Source organism: Arvicanthis niloticus, chromosome 16, assembly GCF_011762505.2.
Source record: "Arvicanthis niloticus isolate mArvNil1 chromosome 16, mArvNil1.pat.X, whole genome shotgun sequence".
NCBI classification, from domain to species: domain Eukaryota; kingdom Metazoa; phylum Chordata; class Mammalia; order Rodentia; family Muridae; genus Arvicanthis; species Arvicanthis niloticus.
Genome location: NC_047673.1, coordinates 38,508,166 through 38,525,552, shown reverse-complemented (window position 1 = coordinate 38,525,552; position 17,387 = coordinate 38,508,166). Strand labels below are relative to the sequence as shown.

Here is a 17,387-nt window from a genome sequence, read left to right as displayed (position 1 = left end):
GATATTTAAGCCTGTCCAGGTCTGATGAGTTGCGTCTTGAATTCCATTTGTTCTAATTAACTAGAGTGCATCATGGGCGGTAAGTTTCTAAGCTGGAGTCTCTTGAATTGATTTCTCATGTTATACAGACTAGATAGGAATGTCAAAGGTAAAGTTAAGCTGAGGAACCAATCCATTAATACCTTCCTGTGCTGCTTCTTACAGTGTGGTCCCTGGGTCTGCATCAGTTCTTGAACTTTTACACACACTACTTGGGTTTTAAGGAGACTACAAGAAAATTGTACAGGCTGTTTAAAAGGCACCAGTTTAAGCTATCCAGTGGTCTATTGGAGCCTGTTGTTCAGCTTGGTAGCTTAACCCCTACTACAGAAGTTCACAAGTTCGGCCCATACCCCTGACTCCGTGAGTTATCTGGCCACACTGTTTCCTTTGTGTCAAGGACAGACAACTGTGGCATGCCTTTAATGGTGGACAATTTGGACTGCTGGGCCGTATGTGCAGTTAGTTCTTCAATCCTTTATTTAGTTCAAGTATTTCAGAGAGTTTGGGGACCAGCATCCTTAGGTGATAGATTTATTTCCGAATCCACTATTAAGTATTTTGGCATTATAAGTAATTGTACTGGGTATCTCTGTGAATGTGTAAGGAATATGTTGCTTAAAGGCAAGAAAAACAAATGGCGTTAAATGAGAATGGATCGTTTCCTGAAGCTAGTGAGAAACTCAGTGAGCTATGTCCTTGCCACACATGCCTGAGTCCAGTTCAAGTCACATCCCTGGGAAAGACTGGGTGTGTCAGTGCTTGTATATAATCCTCATGTTGACAAGGCCGAGAAAGTGGGATTCCTGAAGGTTGCTGGCCAGCCACCCTGTTGTGGTGCAGCCCTAGGTCCCAGAGATAGATAGCCATCTCAAAAAACAAGGCAAATGACTCCCAAGACGTGGCACAAAGGTTGACCTCTGCTTCCGCATGACTGTGTATGCATGTATGTTCACGCATGTGCATCTGCATGTGTGGTGCACACACATACACACTCACATAAAACAAATGATTTTCTAGGTGAGCTTACATTCTTTAGTTTCTATTTATTTATCCTCTGTAAGAATTTAGCATTTCTTCATTATATAAGGCACTGGTTTTATTTGTTTCTTTTTTTCCAGCTTTCAATCAACTATGAACATGTTTAACTATATACTCCAGACAGCTAACTGTTGGATTTGTAGTGTAACATTTGAAACCTGATGATGAGACTGTGAAAGACTGAGAAAAGGGTTTTAAGTGATCAGAATGCTTAGGTCGTAGTTCACATAGTCTCCCAGGTATAATTCATTTGAGATCCATGCTGATCACTCGTTTGGTCCGATACACCTTCTGCAGGCAAACCTTAATAAAGACTTGAAGACCACAAGTAATTAAATGAGTGACAGAAGGTAAAATAAAAACAGCTAAATAACAATGCAATGTTCTATATTTTAATTTGTTTTAAAAATATCATAAAACGAATGCCAGGCAGCCTAGCCATTGTTTTGACATCAAGTGAGTTAAAACTATTTTGAACCCAGTAGCTAATTTTAGCTTCCATACATTTCCAGGTAAATTTAATCCACAAGTATGGGATTCATTTGCTTTAGATCTGAAAAATGTCATTTTGGGAAAGGCGTTTGATGTTCAGGAAATCATGTGAGACCTTTAATAAGCCTCTTAAATCCAGAGAATTATGTTTTGCCGGAAGGAACGGGAACGTATACCTTGAGTTTTTCTTACCTCTTAAATGAAAACTTTGGATATTGGAAAGATTTCGAATCTGGCTAAGTGCAGCCAGCCTCGTTGGCATGTTGCTAAAATCAGAGCATCCAGTGTGAAGAGATAGAAATCAATGTGTATCCTGGGAGCTTAGTATAGATTCTCCTACAGTGGTCAATAAGAGCAGAGCATGGAGACATTTTAGTTAAACAATTTGATGTAAATCACCTTCTTTGTCCAACAAGGACCCTAAGAAGAGGAAGGAATAATCAACACCTCCCTATAGTGTATAGTAGATGCACACAATACAATAGAAATAACTTTTCCAGGTGTCTTTGTGTCCTTAATACAACTTTCAAATATGCCTTAGGGACAGGAGCTGAACACCAACTGCCAGCCCTTTATTCTGATCGTCCCCATTGTATAACACCTGGAAAGAAACAAACTGTTTTCGAAAAAGATAATCATATATTTAGTTAAGCTCATTAAAATTTCATTCTGTAATGGCACACTTTCTATTTGACTTTTTTTTTTTTTCCTGCCCTAATCTCTCATTGAGGAAATGACTCAGGTGGCTTTGAATGATGCAGCCACACATTTTCCAGAGGTGTTTTTCATTTGGGCGCCTGAATTTTCTAACTTCTTAAGCCATTTACTTCCTACTGAACGAATCGCATGATTCTATTAATCCTATGAACAAAAGATAAGTATTAACCCATTATTCTTAGTGACTCATAAGCATGTTATAACTTCCATAATTTTGTACTTCGGAACTAAGTATCAATTTATTGATAATTTTATGTGATATGGTTTAGAAAGGCACATTTAATTTACCCAAAATTATCTTACCACTAAAAAGCTAATCTCTTGGTGGTTAAGTTGTGAAGTAATACTTTGAAAGACAGAAATTAAAAATGAAATTACTCTGGAACAGTACAGACCTGCTCAGAGATAGGATACAAAAGCAAAACAGCAAACATGTATGTATGGACCTTGGCTAGGAGTAGGTAGAAATGATGGCTGCACATGGGAAATTGAGTTTGAATCCGCCACGTGTAAGTAACAAACTAGTCATAGTAATGGCCACCTATAATCCCAGCCCTGGGAGGCAGAGAAAAGAGGATATGGTGTCACGGGCTGATGGGGAGGTATGAATTGGCCACCCAGTTAAACAAGGTTCAGTGAGTAAAAGTATCTCAAAGAGTAGGTGAAGAGCAAAGGAACAGGACATCGGGCACACACACACACACACATACCACACACACACACACAACACACACACACACACACACACACACACACACAGTGGAGCAGGAAGAAAGAATGAACTTAATCCACTTGGACAAAGAGAAAGAAACAAATCGTTCTGTGAAGGAAACATTGTGGCTTCTCTGACCGTTTGAATACACAGGGTAGCAGAAGGGCAGGCAGGACTGAAGAATAATTGGAAATTATCAAGATCCTCAGAGAGAGAGAGAGAGAGAAAGAGAGAGAGAGAGAGAGAGAGAGAGAGACCCAAAGACTAGAGTTACTAAGCAATGGCCAAGAAGACAGAAAATGGGGTCACCAAGAAAGAGGAGGAAATCCAGCCTCTGCCCCCTGCTCACTTTATATTTATGACAGGACCCATAGACAGACACATCATAGAATCCATTAAAAATACAAACTAGAACACTGGGTGGTAACAGAACGTAAAGGGTGGTCCAAAGGCCAAGCAACAAAGAAACAGATCTTTCCATTTCCAAAGACAAAGGAGTGAGCTTTGATTGTGTTCCATATCCAGTAATCCTTGACGTGTGTGTGTGTGTGTGTGTGTGTGTGTGTGTGTGTGTGTGTGTGTGTGTGTGTGTAGTCACTGGCTGCACAGTGTTCCAAGTTAATGAGGCAGCAGACCTCTGTCGTTCCTGTCCCGTTGTTGTTGTTGTTGTTGTTGTTGTTGTTGTTAGAATGCCCCTCCTCTCACGAATCCAAAGCCACACAGCAACTGTTAGTGTTCAGTGACCTTCCCCACCAGCTGTCTTTGGGGCTTCGAAATTGATTTTCCTCATCTCGGTCTCTGATAATCTGTCTTCGAGTGTGCCTCTCTAGTTCACCGGCAGAGTGAAAACAGTGGTACAGATAGCTGAAGAACTGCAGGCAGGCATCACGCAGGGCATCATTAGACGTGAGAGAGAAATCAGCTGGCTCCGGTATGCTCTATGTGAAAAAGCGGCCGCTGCTGCTTTATTACTAAATACAATGGGGGCATCCTCACAGGAGTCAATTTTTTTTTTTCATTCCCAAATATGGTTTAAGGAGTTAAAAAAAAAATTAGTCTTTATTCTACAAAACTCATGGGGAAGCCAGGTCAAAACATATGCTTTTTTATAGTAATCTCTGCCGAATTTTTTTACATGTGAGCGTATGGTCTGGCAAGGAACTGTAGGACTAATGACACAGATACGAGCCTCGTGGAGAATCAGGTGACAAGACCGTTTTCCCCTATGGAAAGTCATTATGCATGCTTCATGTAGCTGAATTTCAATATTCATGAGGTATTTTTGGAGTTCTAAACATAAAGGAAGCACTATATTGAATCTTAAGAAAAGTTTTGTGTTTTTTTTAAGTGGTGGAGGCAGGGCTTAAAGACCTGCATTGATGATAGCATATTCCTCTTTTATGTGTTGGCATTGGTAAAGATATGTTGCCTTTCAAAAGATAACATTTCATCCCAACCTCAAAGCTAGCCCAGCTCTACCAGATATGAAACCACATGTCTTATGATACAGCAACTATTTAGACATAGGCCTTTCCTTCTGGGCCTAAGAACCTGTACATGTACGCTTTACCATGTCTGTTCTGAAGTTAGACTTGACCTGAAGTAGTCCGTTGTTATACAAATAATAATCTAGATTCTTCCCTTACATATTAGAAAGGTATCAGAATATCCTGAACACCATTATTTTAAAATGTTAGACGCTTGTGAGATGCTGCTCTGTCAGTACTGTCTACATGTGGGCATTGATTTTGTGCCGTGGTACCCGTGTTCTAATCTGAATCAGCTGATACGGGTAGTCTTTTAGATAGACAAGAAAGAAATGTCTCACTTACGGGAATAAACGTAACTGACCTCTCCCACCCCAGTTAAAATAATGCTTTCTCTTGCAACAGCAAAAGTAAATGTATGCATTTAATAAACTAGAAACTCTTCTGAGGACACGGATTTTTAGTTCTACTAATATTGATCAATAATGTTGCTGAGGGCTGAACCTAGCACTTTGTGTCCTGTTTGGCACTTGATGTTCCACTGAAGTAAACCCCTGGAACCTATGTTTGCATTCTTAACAATATATCAAAGTTGCATTTTTTTTAATCTAAAGAAAACAATCGGGGCTGGAGAGATGGCTCAGTGGTTAAGAGCACTGACTGCTCTTCCAGAGGTCCTGAGTTCAATTCCCAGCAATCACATGGTGGCTCACAACTATCTGCAATTAGATCTGACGCCCTCTTCTGGCTTGCCTGAAGACAACTACAGTGTACTCATATATGTAAAATAAATAAATAAAATCTTAAAAAAAAAAAAAAAAAGAAAAGAAAGAAAACAATCTCGTGGCAATTTAAACCTAGTATTTGAAAAAGGTCCTTGCCAGAATTACCAGTCACAGTGTATACTGATCGCTCAGGTTTGCAAATTTAAACAGAACACAGAACGTCTAATCTGAAGTCAGAATCTAGTAAACTCATATCATGCTTATAGATATTCACGTTTCTAGTATCTGATATGAAGGGCTAAGGCCATGGTCTTGAATGTCACACAGACTCAGGTTCAAATCCCATCTGTCATTAAGAAGTTATCCAGGCCACTTCATATCAGCCATAGAGCCATAGATAGATAGATAGATAGATAGATAGATAGATAGATAGATAGATAGATAGGGAGAGAGAGATGATAGGTAGGTAGGTAGGTAGGTAGACAGACAGATGTTAGATAGATAGATAGATAGATAGATAGATAGATAGATAGATAGATAGATAGATGATAGGTAGATAGACAGACAATAGATGATTGATAGATAGATAGATAGATAGATAGATAGATAGATAGATAGATAGATAGATAGGATAAATATGTGGAACAAAGTAGCCTTTCTAGGGCATTACCCCAGTGACATAAGCCTTCAAGAAGGCTTCACCTCCCAGTCCCACCACTTGCCAAAGAGGCCATCACATCCTGACTCCATCACTGGACTGAAACACTGATGAGTTTAGTAATCACATGTCTGAGTGAATTCCTCCCACTAAAACCAGCCACACTGGTAACTTTCCGAGAGACTGCTAACTCCTTAAATATGCCTTCATCTTTCCTTTTCTAAGTCGTAATACACCTAAAATCATGAGTTTGTTCCCTCCTCTGTCCAACACTCACACGGCACTTCCTATATTTGAAGTATTTTACAGTCCTTTATAGTTGATTTAACTCTCATAACTCCTATGACATAGATAAATACAGAGAGAGGTTAAGGAACTTTTTCAAAGACACGTCCCCAGAGAATAGGAAAGATTTTAAATGTTAGCAGTCTAACTTCCCAAGTCTTTTCTATGAAGTCCTTAACCTGTTTGATATATTTAGCCTTTTTAAAATACACAATAAGTGTGAGCGTTAAAATGGAAAATACTTAGCTATGACCCCATAAACGCATCTTGCATAAAGGCTATACTGTATTATGGGAGAGAATGAAAGGACACTTTTAACCTCTTGAATATAAAAAATTATAGCCTGCTGGCTGCACTGGACACCTTAGAATAGGATGTAATAATAGTTCATGCTAGGACTTGGATCTGAACAGTATTATCATGGTAAATGAAAGCCATGAAACACAAAGTGTTTTTAAATTTGAACGCCCTTTTATTATTAACAAGAATCTAAGAGAACGTGAAGCCGCGAGAGGCATGAGATAGGAAGAGGACATGCAATGAGTCGGAGGGGAGGGTGTAAGACTAATGTGATCAAATATATTGTATGCAAAGATTAATAAAATAGGAAAAATGAAAGAATGGGGACCCATGGCTCCAGCTGCATATGTAGCAGAAGATGGCCTTGTCTGACATCAATGGGAGGGGAGGCCCTTCGTCCTGTGGAGGTTTGATGCCCCAGTGTAGGGGGATGCTGGAGCGGTGGGACGGGAGTGGGGGAGTGAGTGGGGGAGCACTCTCATAGAGGCAATGGGGAGGGGGGAGAAGGTAGATGGGATGAGGTCGTCATGGAAGGGTAACTGGGAAGTGGGATATCATTTGAGATGTAAACAAATGGAATGATTAATAAATTTAAAAAAAAAAAAAAAAAAAAGAATCTTAGTTACCTGTCCTTAAGATTTTACTTGGTATTCTTGTTATGCATTCCTTAACTTGCTGCTTAAATACTTTTAAGCTGCAGTTTTGAGGCAGTTTGCCCCAGTGTCCATAGTTCAGCCTTTAGAGAACCTGTGTCTTTCACAACCTGCCTCACTGATCTCTTTGTTGATTTTGGTTTGGTTTTAAAACATACTCTGTGAGTCTCTCCCTCCACCAGTCTCCACAAGCTTTCCCTTGCTGATTACATTCGACATACACTCAAATTAAAATGCGTGACCAGGACCTGACCAGCTGGCCTGCCAGGCTTAAGAGTCTTCAGCAGTGAAGGAGCAGGCTAGAAGGAGAACACACCCATGGATATCTAGAAAGTCAGTAAGGAGTCAGAACACCAGCAGGGTATGGGTACATGCATGTACATTCATGCACTTGAGCGCATATTCTCCTGTAATGTGCATACAAGCACAGCTATGAAGGATGACTAATTTTATAATCTGAGTTATGAGGAACTACTCGGGAGGCCATTCATTTATTGTGCAACCTGTGTGGGTTCCACAGATGGTCCAGCTTGCTTTTGTCCAGGAGACAGTGTGACTCGCATGACTCCCTCATCTCTCAAGAGGTCTACTTGAAACCATAGGGATTGTTTGGGCGTGTAGAGCCTGCTGTATACCATCAAAATTATTCTCAGGTCACTTTCATGGTATCGTTCTTAAATTGAAACATTGCCTTAACTTTAACTGTTAGAAGCATATGAGGGTCACTGAGATGGATCATCAGGTAACGATGCTTGCTGTCAGGTTTCACAACCTGCATTACATCTTTGGGACCCACAAAGAGAAAGGCAAGAACTGACTTTCACAAGTTGTCTTTGATACATGAATGCCTGCACCTACACACACACACACACACACACACACACACACATACACACACTCGGTAGACAGATAGGTAGATTAGATAGATAGATAGATAGATAGATAGATAGATAGATAGATAGATAGATAGATAGATAGATAGATGTTTTAAAATATATGAAGCAGAGCTTGGAATGTAGTTCATCTGGTAGAGCACTTGTCTATTGGGTTTGATGCCCTGTACCCCATAAACCATGGGTTTCGGAATGTGCCAGCACACACTGCAACCAACACTCAAGAGGTAGAGCTGGAAGATCAGAAATTCAATATCATGTTCAGTTATACAGTGAGTTCAAAACCAGCCTGAGTTACATGAGACCTTGTCTCAAAACAAAATATATGAGGCAAATGAGAGGGAGGAAGGGAAGGTTAGGAAGGATGGAGGGAGGGAGGGAGGGAGAGAGAGAGAGAGAGAGGGAGAGAGAAAGAGAGAGAGAGAGAGAGAGAGAGAGAGAGAGAGAGAGAGAGAGAGAGAGAGAGAGAACTAGTCCCTGTGTGTCCATTTTAACAGTCCTATGTTAATTTGCCCGTGTCTTATGATGATATCCTCCTTTCCACAGGCATTTCCTATTCAAAACAGGGACAGGGACGACGCCACTGTTCAGTACGGCAACCCCGGGATACACAATGGCATCTGGCTCTGTTTATTCTCCGCCTACCCGGCCACTTCCTAGAAACACCCTGTCAAGAAGTGCTTTTAAATTCAAGAAGTCTTCAAAGTACTGCAGCTGGAGATGTACGGCACTGTGTGCTGTAGGGGTCTCGGTGCTCCTGGCCATACTCCTCTCCTATTTTATAGGTAAGAACAAGCCATTTTAAAAGCCATTTCGCCTGTAAACTGGCGCATTATGCTATTCTGTTAGTTCTGTTTGCTCTAGAATATATTGAGTATTATTTTTGTAAAGGTGGTGTTGGAACATATTAGAAATCATGAATTTCTTACATAACTTCAGTAGATGTGGTAAGTAGGAAATCTGGCTTGGTAGACAATTCATTTCTGTAAGATGCTACACTATTCATGGACATAAATATGACTGCTATTGATGCCATCACCCGTGAAACTCTGATGTCTAGGACAATTCCTCCACACAAAATCATTCATGGACAGTGCAGGATTCAACACTGTGTAGGGCCCTCCTTCAATCCATGCCCATTAGTAAGGGACTTTCTGCCATTACGTGGCTTTTGGTGAACTCTGCTGTCTACCTGTAAAGTTCAACACTAAGGACCATTGTCTTCTATTCACGAACACTGCAGAGAACTGGGCCTCATAAAGTAACACGTGATTATGTAGCCATCCATATATGGGAGGAGCTCGCCTCTTCTAATGTATTGCTCGTGCTTTCCACTTAGTCATATCCTGGATGCTGAGAGCTCCTCCTATATTTCTTTAAGTTTAACTTTTGCATAATGTGTTTGAGCATCTATACTGCTGGCAATGGCTTTCTTAAATGTCAGAAAGACTCCGTGGTATTTTGATCTGCTTCTGAGGAATAAGGAAAAACCCTCCACATTGAAATGCTAATGGTATCCACTAAGATAAATCACAGGCTGTGTGGCTTATACACCAAGAGCAACAGCCAGTGATGCATCTCCAAGTTTACAAAGCAATTTGTGATGCCCCATGAAATTCTATCACGAAAGACGAGTATCCCAGAGCTCTCTATAGAATGCTATATGCTCTTGCAGCCGGCCTCTGCCAGTCCCGGCAATACACCTCGGGTATAAATTATGTACTTGGGAAAAGGAAGTAACCATTTTGAGTCTCTGTGGTTAATGGAAATGCAGAACTGTAGAGCATGAAAGAACTTGGGAGATAATTGAGTCAGGGATGGTAGGCGTGTGGCGTGTTATGGACCTGTTATTTCGAATTCTTAGACCATGGATGACATCACTAATGATTCAAAGCTCAGTTTTAGTCTGAACATGGAGATACCCTCATTATCCTCATCAGGGTGTTCAGACAACACTCCCAGCAGTCACCACCCATCACTCAGATGGAGTCACTCAGACGGAGGCAAGATGAAATCCACCTGTCCATCAATTTTTTTTTTTTAATCCAAGTTTACTTCGTTCTGCTAACAGACCAGATACCACATCATCACAACATAGCACCCCAGCAAGACCGCACTATGTCTCTGATGCTCTCAGGTAAACGAGCAGCTTCAGTAGTAAGAGTTCATTCCTTAGTCATCAGTTAGAAAATACCCCGGCCATTAGGAGAATCCTCTCTAGTTAGCTTATACATTATTTGTAGCTGTCAAAAGTGTGCTGTAGAAGAATTTGAAATGAGTTTGAAATGTGCAAGTCTTAAGTGGAACATGATTAATTACCCATATGTGTTTGTAGGGGATTTTTTTTTTTTTAAAGACGTGGCACAGGCCACACGGATGCTGTTGCAGGGCTGGACTTGAGCCTTGGGATGACTAGCTGGTATCTGTTGTGATTGGCAGGTGTCTAGCCTTGTGGTGGTTTGAAGGTCAGCTTGACTTGATTTCATCTTTTTTTTTTTTTTTGGTAGTGTGACTGCCAGGGAAAGTTAGCATCCCGTGTGATGTTACATGACTACTTGCATTCTTTTGAAAAGACCCATCAGTAAATATAATTATAGGACTTCCAAATTAAAAAAAAAAAAATCTCTGTTTTTGCATTGGCAGATTTATTATTTGGTCCCCCATTCTACTTTGTATCTTTTGGTACTGTTAATCCACATGTGTTTCTTTGCTTTTTCTTTACCCGGAATAGCTGAAACACTGTGTGTTCCTTTCAGCTCAATACAGCTGTTTACAGCGCATGTGTTTTGATTGAATTAAGGTCATGGGAAATAAGGCAATAAATGCCAATGTTATCTAGCAAAAAAAAAAATAATAACTCCAATAAATCAGAAAGTCTGCTTAGAATTCTCATCAACGTTCCTGTATCCAAATGACTATCACACTTACACGACTGTTTTTAGATCAGTTAAAGCAGTTTTTGTTCCTTCGTCAGTTTGTGTGATAAATCTTGTTTTGATTAAAGCTGTTGCCTTCACCCTTGAAAAGAGAATAGGCTACTTGTCTCAGGGAAGGTTGTCCTTGGCTAGTTAGTGTGCCTGTAAAGCAGGTATGGGAGGAGTGTATGTGTGTGGGCGTGGATGGGGGTGATGTCCACCCTCACGTTAGATCAGTCCCATAGCACACAGGCATCACTAACAAGGCAGTTTCATCCTTGGATCCACTTCAGAACATTCACATAACGTGACGCCACCCTTAGACCTTGGTTTTCCATCTTTCAGGTTCATTATTTATAGGAAACAAAAGCTTAAGAAATGAGGTTTTTATAAAGCAGAAGAAAGGATTCTAAAAATATTTAAGAATGTTTTTTGTACCTTCCAGTATGACCATGAAAAGTTTGGAGGATGAGCCTCTCTATACCCTGCCTCTTTCCTCAGGTGAAGGCTCAGGAGGGCTGAGGTGGATAACTTCTGAAGACGAGGGGATAGTGGGGGAAACACACAGACTTTGCTGTTTGTTTTTACTTGTGTCTATGAAAAATTCAAAGAACGCAGAAAGACCTGTGTAGAAGGTGAAAATTAATTGCAATCACAGGACAACACTCTCAGCGGCTAGACAGGTAAAAGTGCTCACTGCTGAGTCCCAAAGTCTGTTTGATCTCTGGAACACAGGGTGGAAGGAGAGACCTAGGTTGCTCAAGTTGTCCCTTGCAGCTATTTTTCCGTGCATGTGCAGCTTGAGATTCGAGCCCTGCATTTATTTTGACCAGTCTTTCCTTGTTTAGTCACTAGATACTGTCAATGTAATTTTATTTTATTTTATTTTATTTTATTTTATTTTATTTTTAATTAACCAACCCCCAAAACACACTGTCCCATGCGTGTGACAATGGATTTGTGTGTCCATGTCTGTTCATTTGATCGGACTTCTTCCCCCAGCAGGAATTCTTTGAAGGAAAGGTGCTATAGGAAAGGAGGTACACTTTGAACTTTGTAAGCCATTTTAATGTCACTGCCCATTCACAGAACCGCCTATGTCCTGTTGTCTCTGTGTTTTATCATTATATTAATCATTACCAGTCCCTTACATTTAACATTTTTTGTTCTGATGTATTACTACTTATATCTTTTAGTATTTATTAGTCATTTGAATTTCTTATTTCAGAAGCAGGCCTATTTTCCTCCGTTTTCTCATTGGATGTTTTCCTCTGCATTTTTTTACATGTATGTATTTTTAATTCGTGGGAGCGTGGCACCCACATACCACAGCATGTGGATAGAGGTCAGTTCTGATTAAGTGTGTTTCTGGGTTGGCAACAAGCACCCTCACCCACTGAGTCACCTCATTGACCCTCTAATGTGTGTGTGTGTGTGTGTGTGTGTGTGTGTGTGTGTGTGTGTGTGTATGCTCGTAGGTTGTGTGTATTGGGGTGGGAGGTTGTGTGTATGTGCGCGTGTACGCACACGTGCAGGTCCACACTCATGCCCTTTGAAGGGTGGTTAGGGGCAGTCTTGCTATAAGTTCTAAGGAACTAACTAGTGTGATTCTGGGTCTGTAGAGTAGGCTCGCCTTAAACTCACAGTAATCCCTGTGTTTCTACCTCCTGAATATTGAGATTACAGAAGTGATCCACCACACCTGACTTTTCCATTTTCTATTGTTTTGGTTTTTTAACCTGAAGCAGTATTTATTAAAAATATGAATATTTTACCTTCTATGTTAAATATTTTATATTATTAATTTGATCAAACTCACTTTCGCCACACATCATACAGACTTGTTAAACAGCGTTCCTTACAACTTATAGCTTCCACACTATACCTGTAAAATCTAAGTGGCATTTTAAAACTACTTATAAATTTATTCAGGAACTTCATTAGTTTTGGTTGGTGCTATGCATAGATCCAGGGCCTCATGCATGCTAGGCGCGTGCTGGACCAGAGACCTGTAAGCACTCTACTGGTAAGCTGCAGCCCAGTTCCTTTGTAGCCATTTTAAATCATTTTAAATCCTGTATCTTCTGATAGATATTATGGGTACAAGTTGGCTCTTCATTCTAGAAACTCAGAATCAATGTCTCAGGCTGCATGTAAAAAAACATTCTTTAATATTACATGCTTTCAGAATACTTGATAGAGAAAATAGCCAAAAAGCAAAACAGAAAAATACCTAGTTTTAGCTAAAATATACTGAACCAAAAGCTTTATGTAGCCAAGTTCTTTTTTTTTTTTTTATTAGACAGTGGGAAAGTTAAATATGTATACATACATGGTCACATGTTACATGTATGTGTGTGTACATGTGGAGTCCAGGTGTCATCATCTTTAGTTTTGAGACTGGGTCTTTTTCTTCTTGTTGTTGTTGTTGTTGTTGTTACTCTTTCACAGCAGATTTTATTGGTCGAGGAGGAGAGTACACAGACTTTCCAATTCTGATCACATGTACCCAAAAAGAGCCATATATTGTGTTCACGAACCCAAACTCTGAAGAATCACATTGTGTTCGTGTACGCAAATGAAGAACTACACACTGTTTTTTTTTTTTTAACTTATTCCAGTGATGTTCCAGCCTCAGACTTTTCAAGTTTCCCTAAGACCTCTCATAGCAACCAAATGCTCAGAGTCCTCAGTTCCACCAATTCACAGTTTTATGCCACACACAGAACACACTCAAAATTTCTATCTTTCATAGCACATTATCACAACTGTTAGGAAATGGGATTGCCATGACCACAGACATCACAGTTCTGACAGGGCAAGGACCAAAGTCTGGCTTTCTTACGAAATGGTTCTACTAGAAACACGAGGCCAGATATAACTGAAAATATTCCAGACACCAATGCATGACTGAGACTCCAAACTGCCATTTACTATGCTTTGCTTTGTAGGATATAAAACTAGCCCCTCTACGGAATGTTATGGTGACCCCGAGACAGTCACAGCCTCTCCTGATTCAATATTCTGCTATTTTCTGGTTATACCAAAAAATAAACAACCAGCAAATGATTTACCCTCTTTAAAAAAAAAAAAAAATTTTACACTTAAAAAAAAAATGGGATGAGGTGGGATTCCCTCACCTTTTAAAAATTGTTCTAGAGCTACTAAAAAACTTGCATTTACAAAATAGTTGATGAAAATATTCCTCTGGATTGTACAAGAAAGGAGGCAGGGACCGCTGACAGACGTGATGGCTTCTTTCTCTTCTTCAGAGGCTGGACTCTTGCAGAACCTGGAGCTGGCTCACTGTGTAAACTGGCTGGCCAGAACGCTCCAGGGATCTGCCTGTCTCTGCTTCCCCAGTGCTGGGATTACAGCCACGTGCCACCACACACAGCTTTTCACATGTTTGTTGGTGACGTGAACTCAGTGCTTGCACATCAAGCACTTTATTGACTGAGCCATCTCCCCAAACCCCTCATCTAGCATGTTTTCTTGCACTGGAGCTTGGGAGAGGACAAGGGGGATGGGGTTGCCTGTTGTTAATGATAGGTCATATGAAGAGAAGCTAGCACATATCAACAGTGGTGCCTAGAAACTACACGCCATACATTGCTTGAGATTATATGTGGAGGTCCACACTTAGATTTCACAACCCAATAGACTATCTCCAATGAATTAAAGTAAATCCATTACTTTAAAAGAACCCTGCTTAAAGTCACACGGCTAAGACATGAAGGTGATAAGTTCAGATACGGTCAAGTCCCCCATTTTATTTTAACTGTATTTGATGAGGTTTCTGAAGAACCAGAAATGGGGAAGAGAGTTAAGAAACTTAAACGTTGGAGTGAAAAAAAAAATCATCTAATCTATGTTTATAAGGTTGCTTTGGGGGCATTCTGGATGAGGTAACTTGACGAATGGGGGTCCAGACTTGTGCTTTTTCACACTTGAATGAGCCCAGGTGCTGATTGGGAATCTCCTTGAAACCTGCATTTTGAGTCAGCAGATCCTCAGTGAGAACTGAAATTGGGAATTTCCAACAGGTCCCAGGATGCTGCTGCTGGGGCCCATGGAACATATTTGGGCCCCAAGGGTCTCCACGGGGCTGTCAAATGCTCCATTTGAGGATAGAAATGCCCTGTTGGCACCCTGTCCAATTCATTAACCGCAAGTCACCTCAAGTGTGGCTCATTAATTTAATGAAGTGAAGTTTTCCTTTTCCTCTTAATTAATTTAAACTTGAACAGCCACAAGTGGCCAGTGGCCACCGTTTGGAGACTACAGGACTAGGACATTGGTAGAAAACAAGGTTTCGGAGAGGAGGAGATCATGAGGCTGGCTGGAAAGGAGTGAATCGAGGGCCCTCGGCTGGCGTACAGTATAGTCCGTGTGTTGTCACTGTGCATATCCCAATTAAGGGATTGGGACCGTCTTCTCAGTAGTCACATGATGATTTTCTTTCTACTCCTGAGTTCCCAATTAAAATCCTCTCTGACCTTTAAGGTGATAGGCCCTTATGGGATGGAAATCCCTCCGATTACTAAGCACAGTGTTAAATCTTTGGATGATACTGACTTAGAACTATTTTTTTAAAAAAAATTACCCGACCTACTTTGATGTCCCCTAATACATTCATCCTCCGTTTTTTTTCCCTCCAAAATTGGAATTTTAAAGATGAGCAGAAGTGGGTGGAGTGGGGGCAGAGATGAACTGTCCCTCACAGAAACCACTGCTGGCATTCACAGTTCCACAGTGAATAGCGGTCTTGGCTCTCACGCTTTCTTTACAGAGACCTGTTTTCCTTTGGCAAAGGGTAACCTAAAGATCCAGACACTGCATCTTGATATGTGAACACGGGGAGCAGCATTAAATACAAACCAAAGTCAAGGTTGGACTTAACACCACCTACAGCTGCAGCAAGCAGTTCACAGGAGCTGAGTAAGAAGCAGGGTTATCAGCATTTGCCTTTGGGTTCTGGGTACCACTAGGCAGAGTCTGAAGAGTCTGCATTTTACCCTCATAGGGAGCCTTGAAGGTGTTTGCACAGTGTGTTAGTCTCTCTCTCTCTCTCTCTCTCTTTTTTTTTTTTTTTTCCATCACTGGGCTAGAGTGCCTGATAAAAGCAAGTTGAGAGTAAAGGTTTATTTTGACTCACGGTTCCAAGGTGCAGCTCGCAGAGAAATCATGGCTGCCCACGGGCTACAGGCAGATGTTCAGGATGCATTCACAGACAGGAAACAGAGAGACAGGAATGAGTTACATGTCATGTACTTTGGGACCCGGTACATATCAGATTTAGGGTGCTCTTCCAGCCTCATTTCACCTAAGTTAACCATTAGGTCCTGTGGATGCTCAGAGCTTTGTCTCCAAGATGATATTAGATACTATTAAGTTGACAGTATTAATCATCACATGTATGTTCTTCCAACTTCAGGAACATTGAGAAAACAGAAATCCTATTAAAATGTACTGTGCTAGCATAGTTTCTTAGCTTCTTGTCCATTTGACTAGGTTTTTCCCTAACCAATAATTCAGTTGACAGCAGATATTTGTTCTCCCATCTATAATATGTAATTCAGTGGTGGTAACATTCGCCAAATTTTGTAAACTGTCATCCCAGGCAATTTCAGAACACTTCTATCAATCCCTAAAAATGAATCCTGTGTCCTTTGACCCTTGCTTTGCATTTCTTTGTAACAACTTGGTGAGGTTTTTTTTTTTTTTTTTCCTGTAGCCGGAAAAAAAAAAAGCTGAATTTTTTTTGAGGTTTATGAATTTACTTCCCGAAAACTGCAGATAATTCAGCGCTATTTTTCTTTTGAGCGCCTTCCTGACATGTGCTGTTAACCAAAGAACCACACGAATTTCCAATTCTCCTTTTCATTTTAAAAATATATATGTTGTTATTTATTTCCATTGAACTGCTGCTCCTAAGGGAAGTAAGACCGAAAATAGATGTTGTCATGTGCCTGCTAAAAGGGCTGTTAAAGAACAAGCGTATACCCTGAACCTAGTGAAAAGCAGCCGCAGGGCCAGGTTCACTGCAGTTAGGATTCCTTAGCCACTATCTGTGCCATGTTTGAGCATATCTGCATGTTTTGAACATCTTTACCTGTCTGTGTACCTTGAAGTTGATTACAGTACTAGCTATGTATATGCAACTCAGGCTTAGAAGGAAATACATGCCAACCCTTTATGCATCGTGCACAGCCAACCAGTTAAATATACGTGGTAAAATAAAGAATGTGGTGACATTCTTTTTTCTTTTTAGACATCTCCTTGTAATAAAAGCGCCATTTTAGTGGGTTGTAGAACACAGCCATGCGGTGAATTACAACCCAGTTTTCACCACAGAATCTTCCCTTAACCCTTTGACACATTACATTAAAAAAAAAAAAAATGCATTTTACCTGAGCTGGAAAAGGGAGTGTTCTATACTATTGTGATTTCATCACCTCACCGAAAGC

The 17,387-nt window shown here is 40.5% G+C and overlaps 1 protein-coding gene across 13 annotated transcripts in view; it reads left to right on the top strand.

Annotated features, from left to right (window-relative positions):
* Tenm3 (teneurin transmembrane protein 3) overlaps positions 1–17,387 on the top strand; it is a 604,001-nt gene that overhangs the window by 430,041 nt on the left and 156,573 nt on the right. For all 13 annotated transcript variants that reach the window (XM_076914147.1, XM_076914146.1, XM_076914145.1 and 10 more), the window contains one exon: positions 8,549–8,787. In XM_076914147.1, coding sequence (XP_076770262.1) covers positions 8,549–8,787 — 239 coding nt within the window. The remainder of the gene's footprint in view (positions 1–8,548; positions 8,788–17,387) is intronic.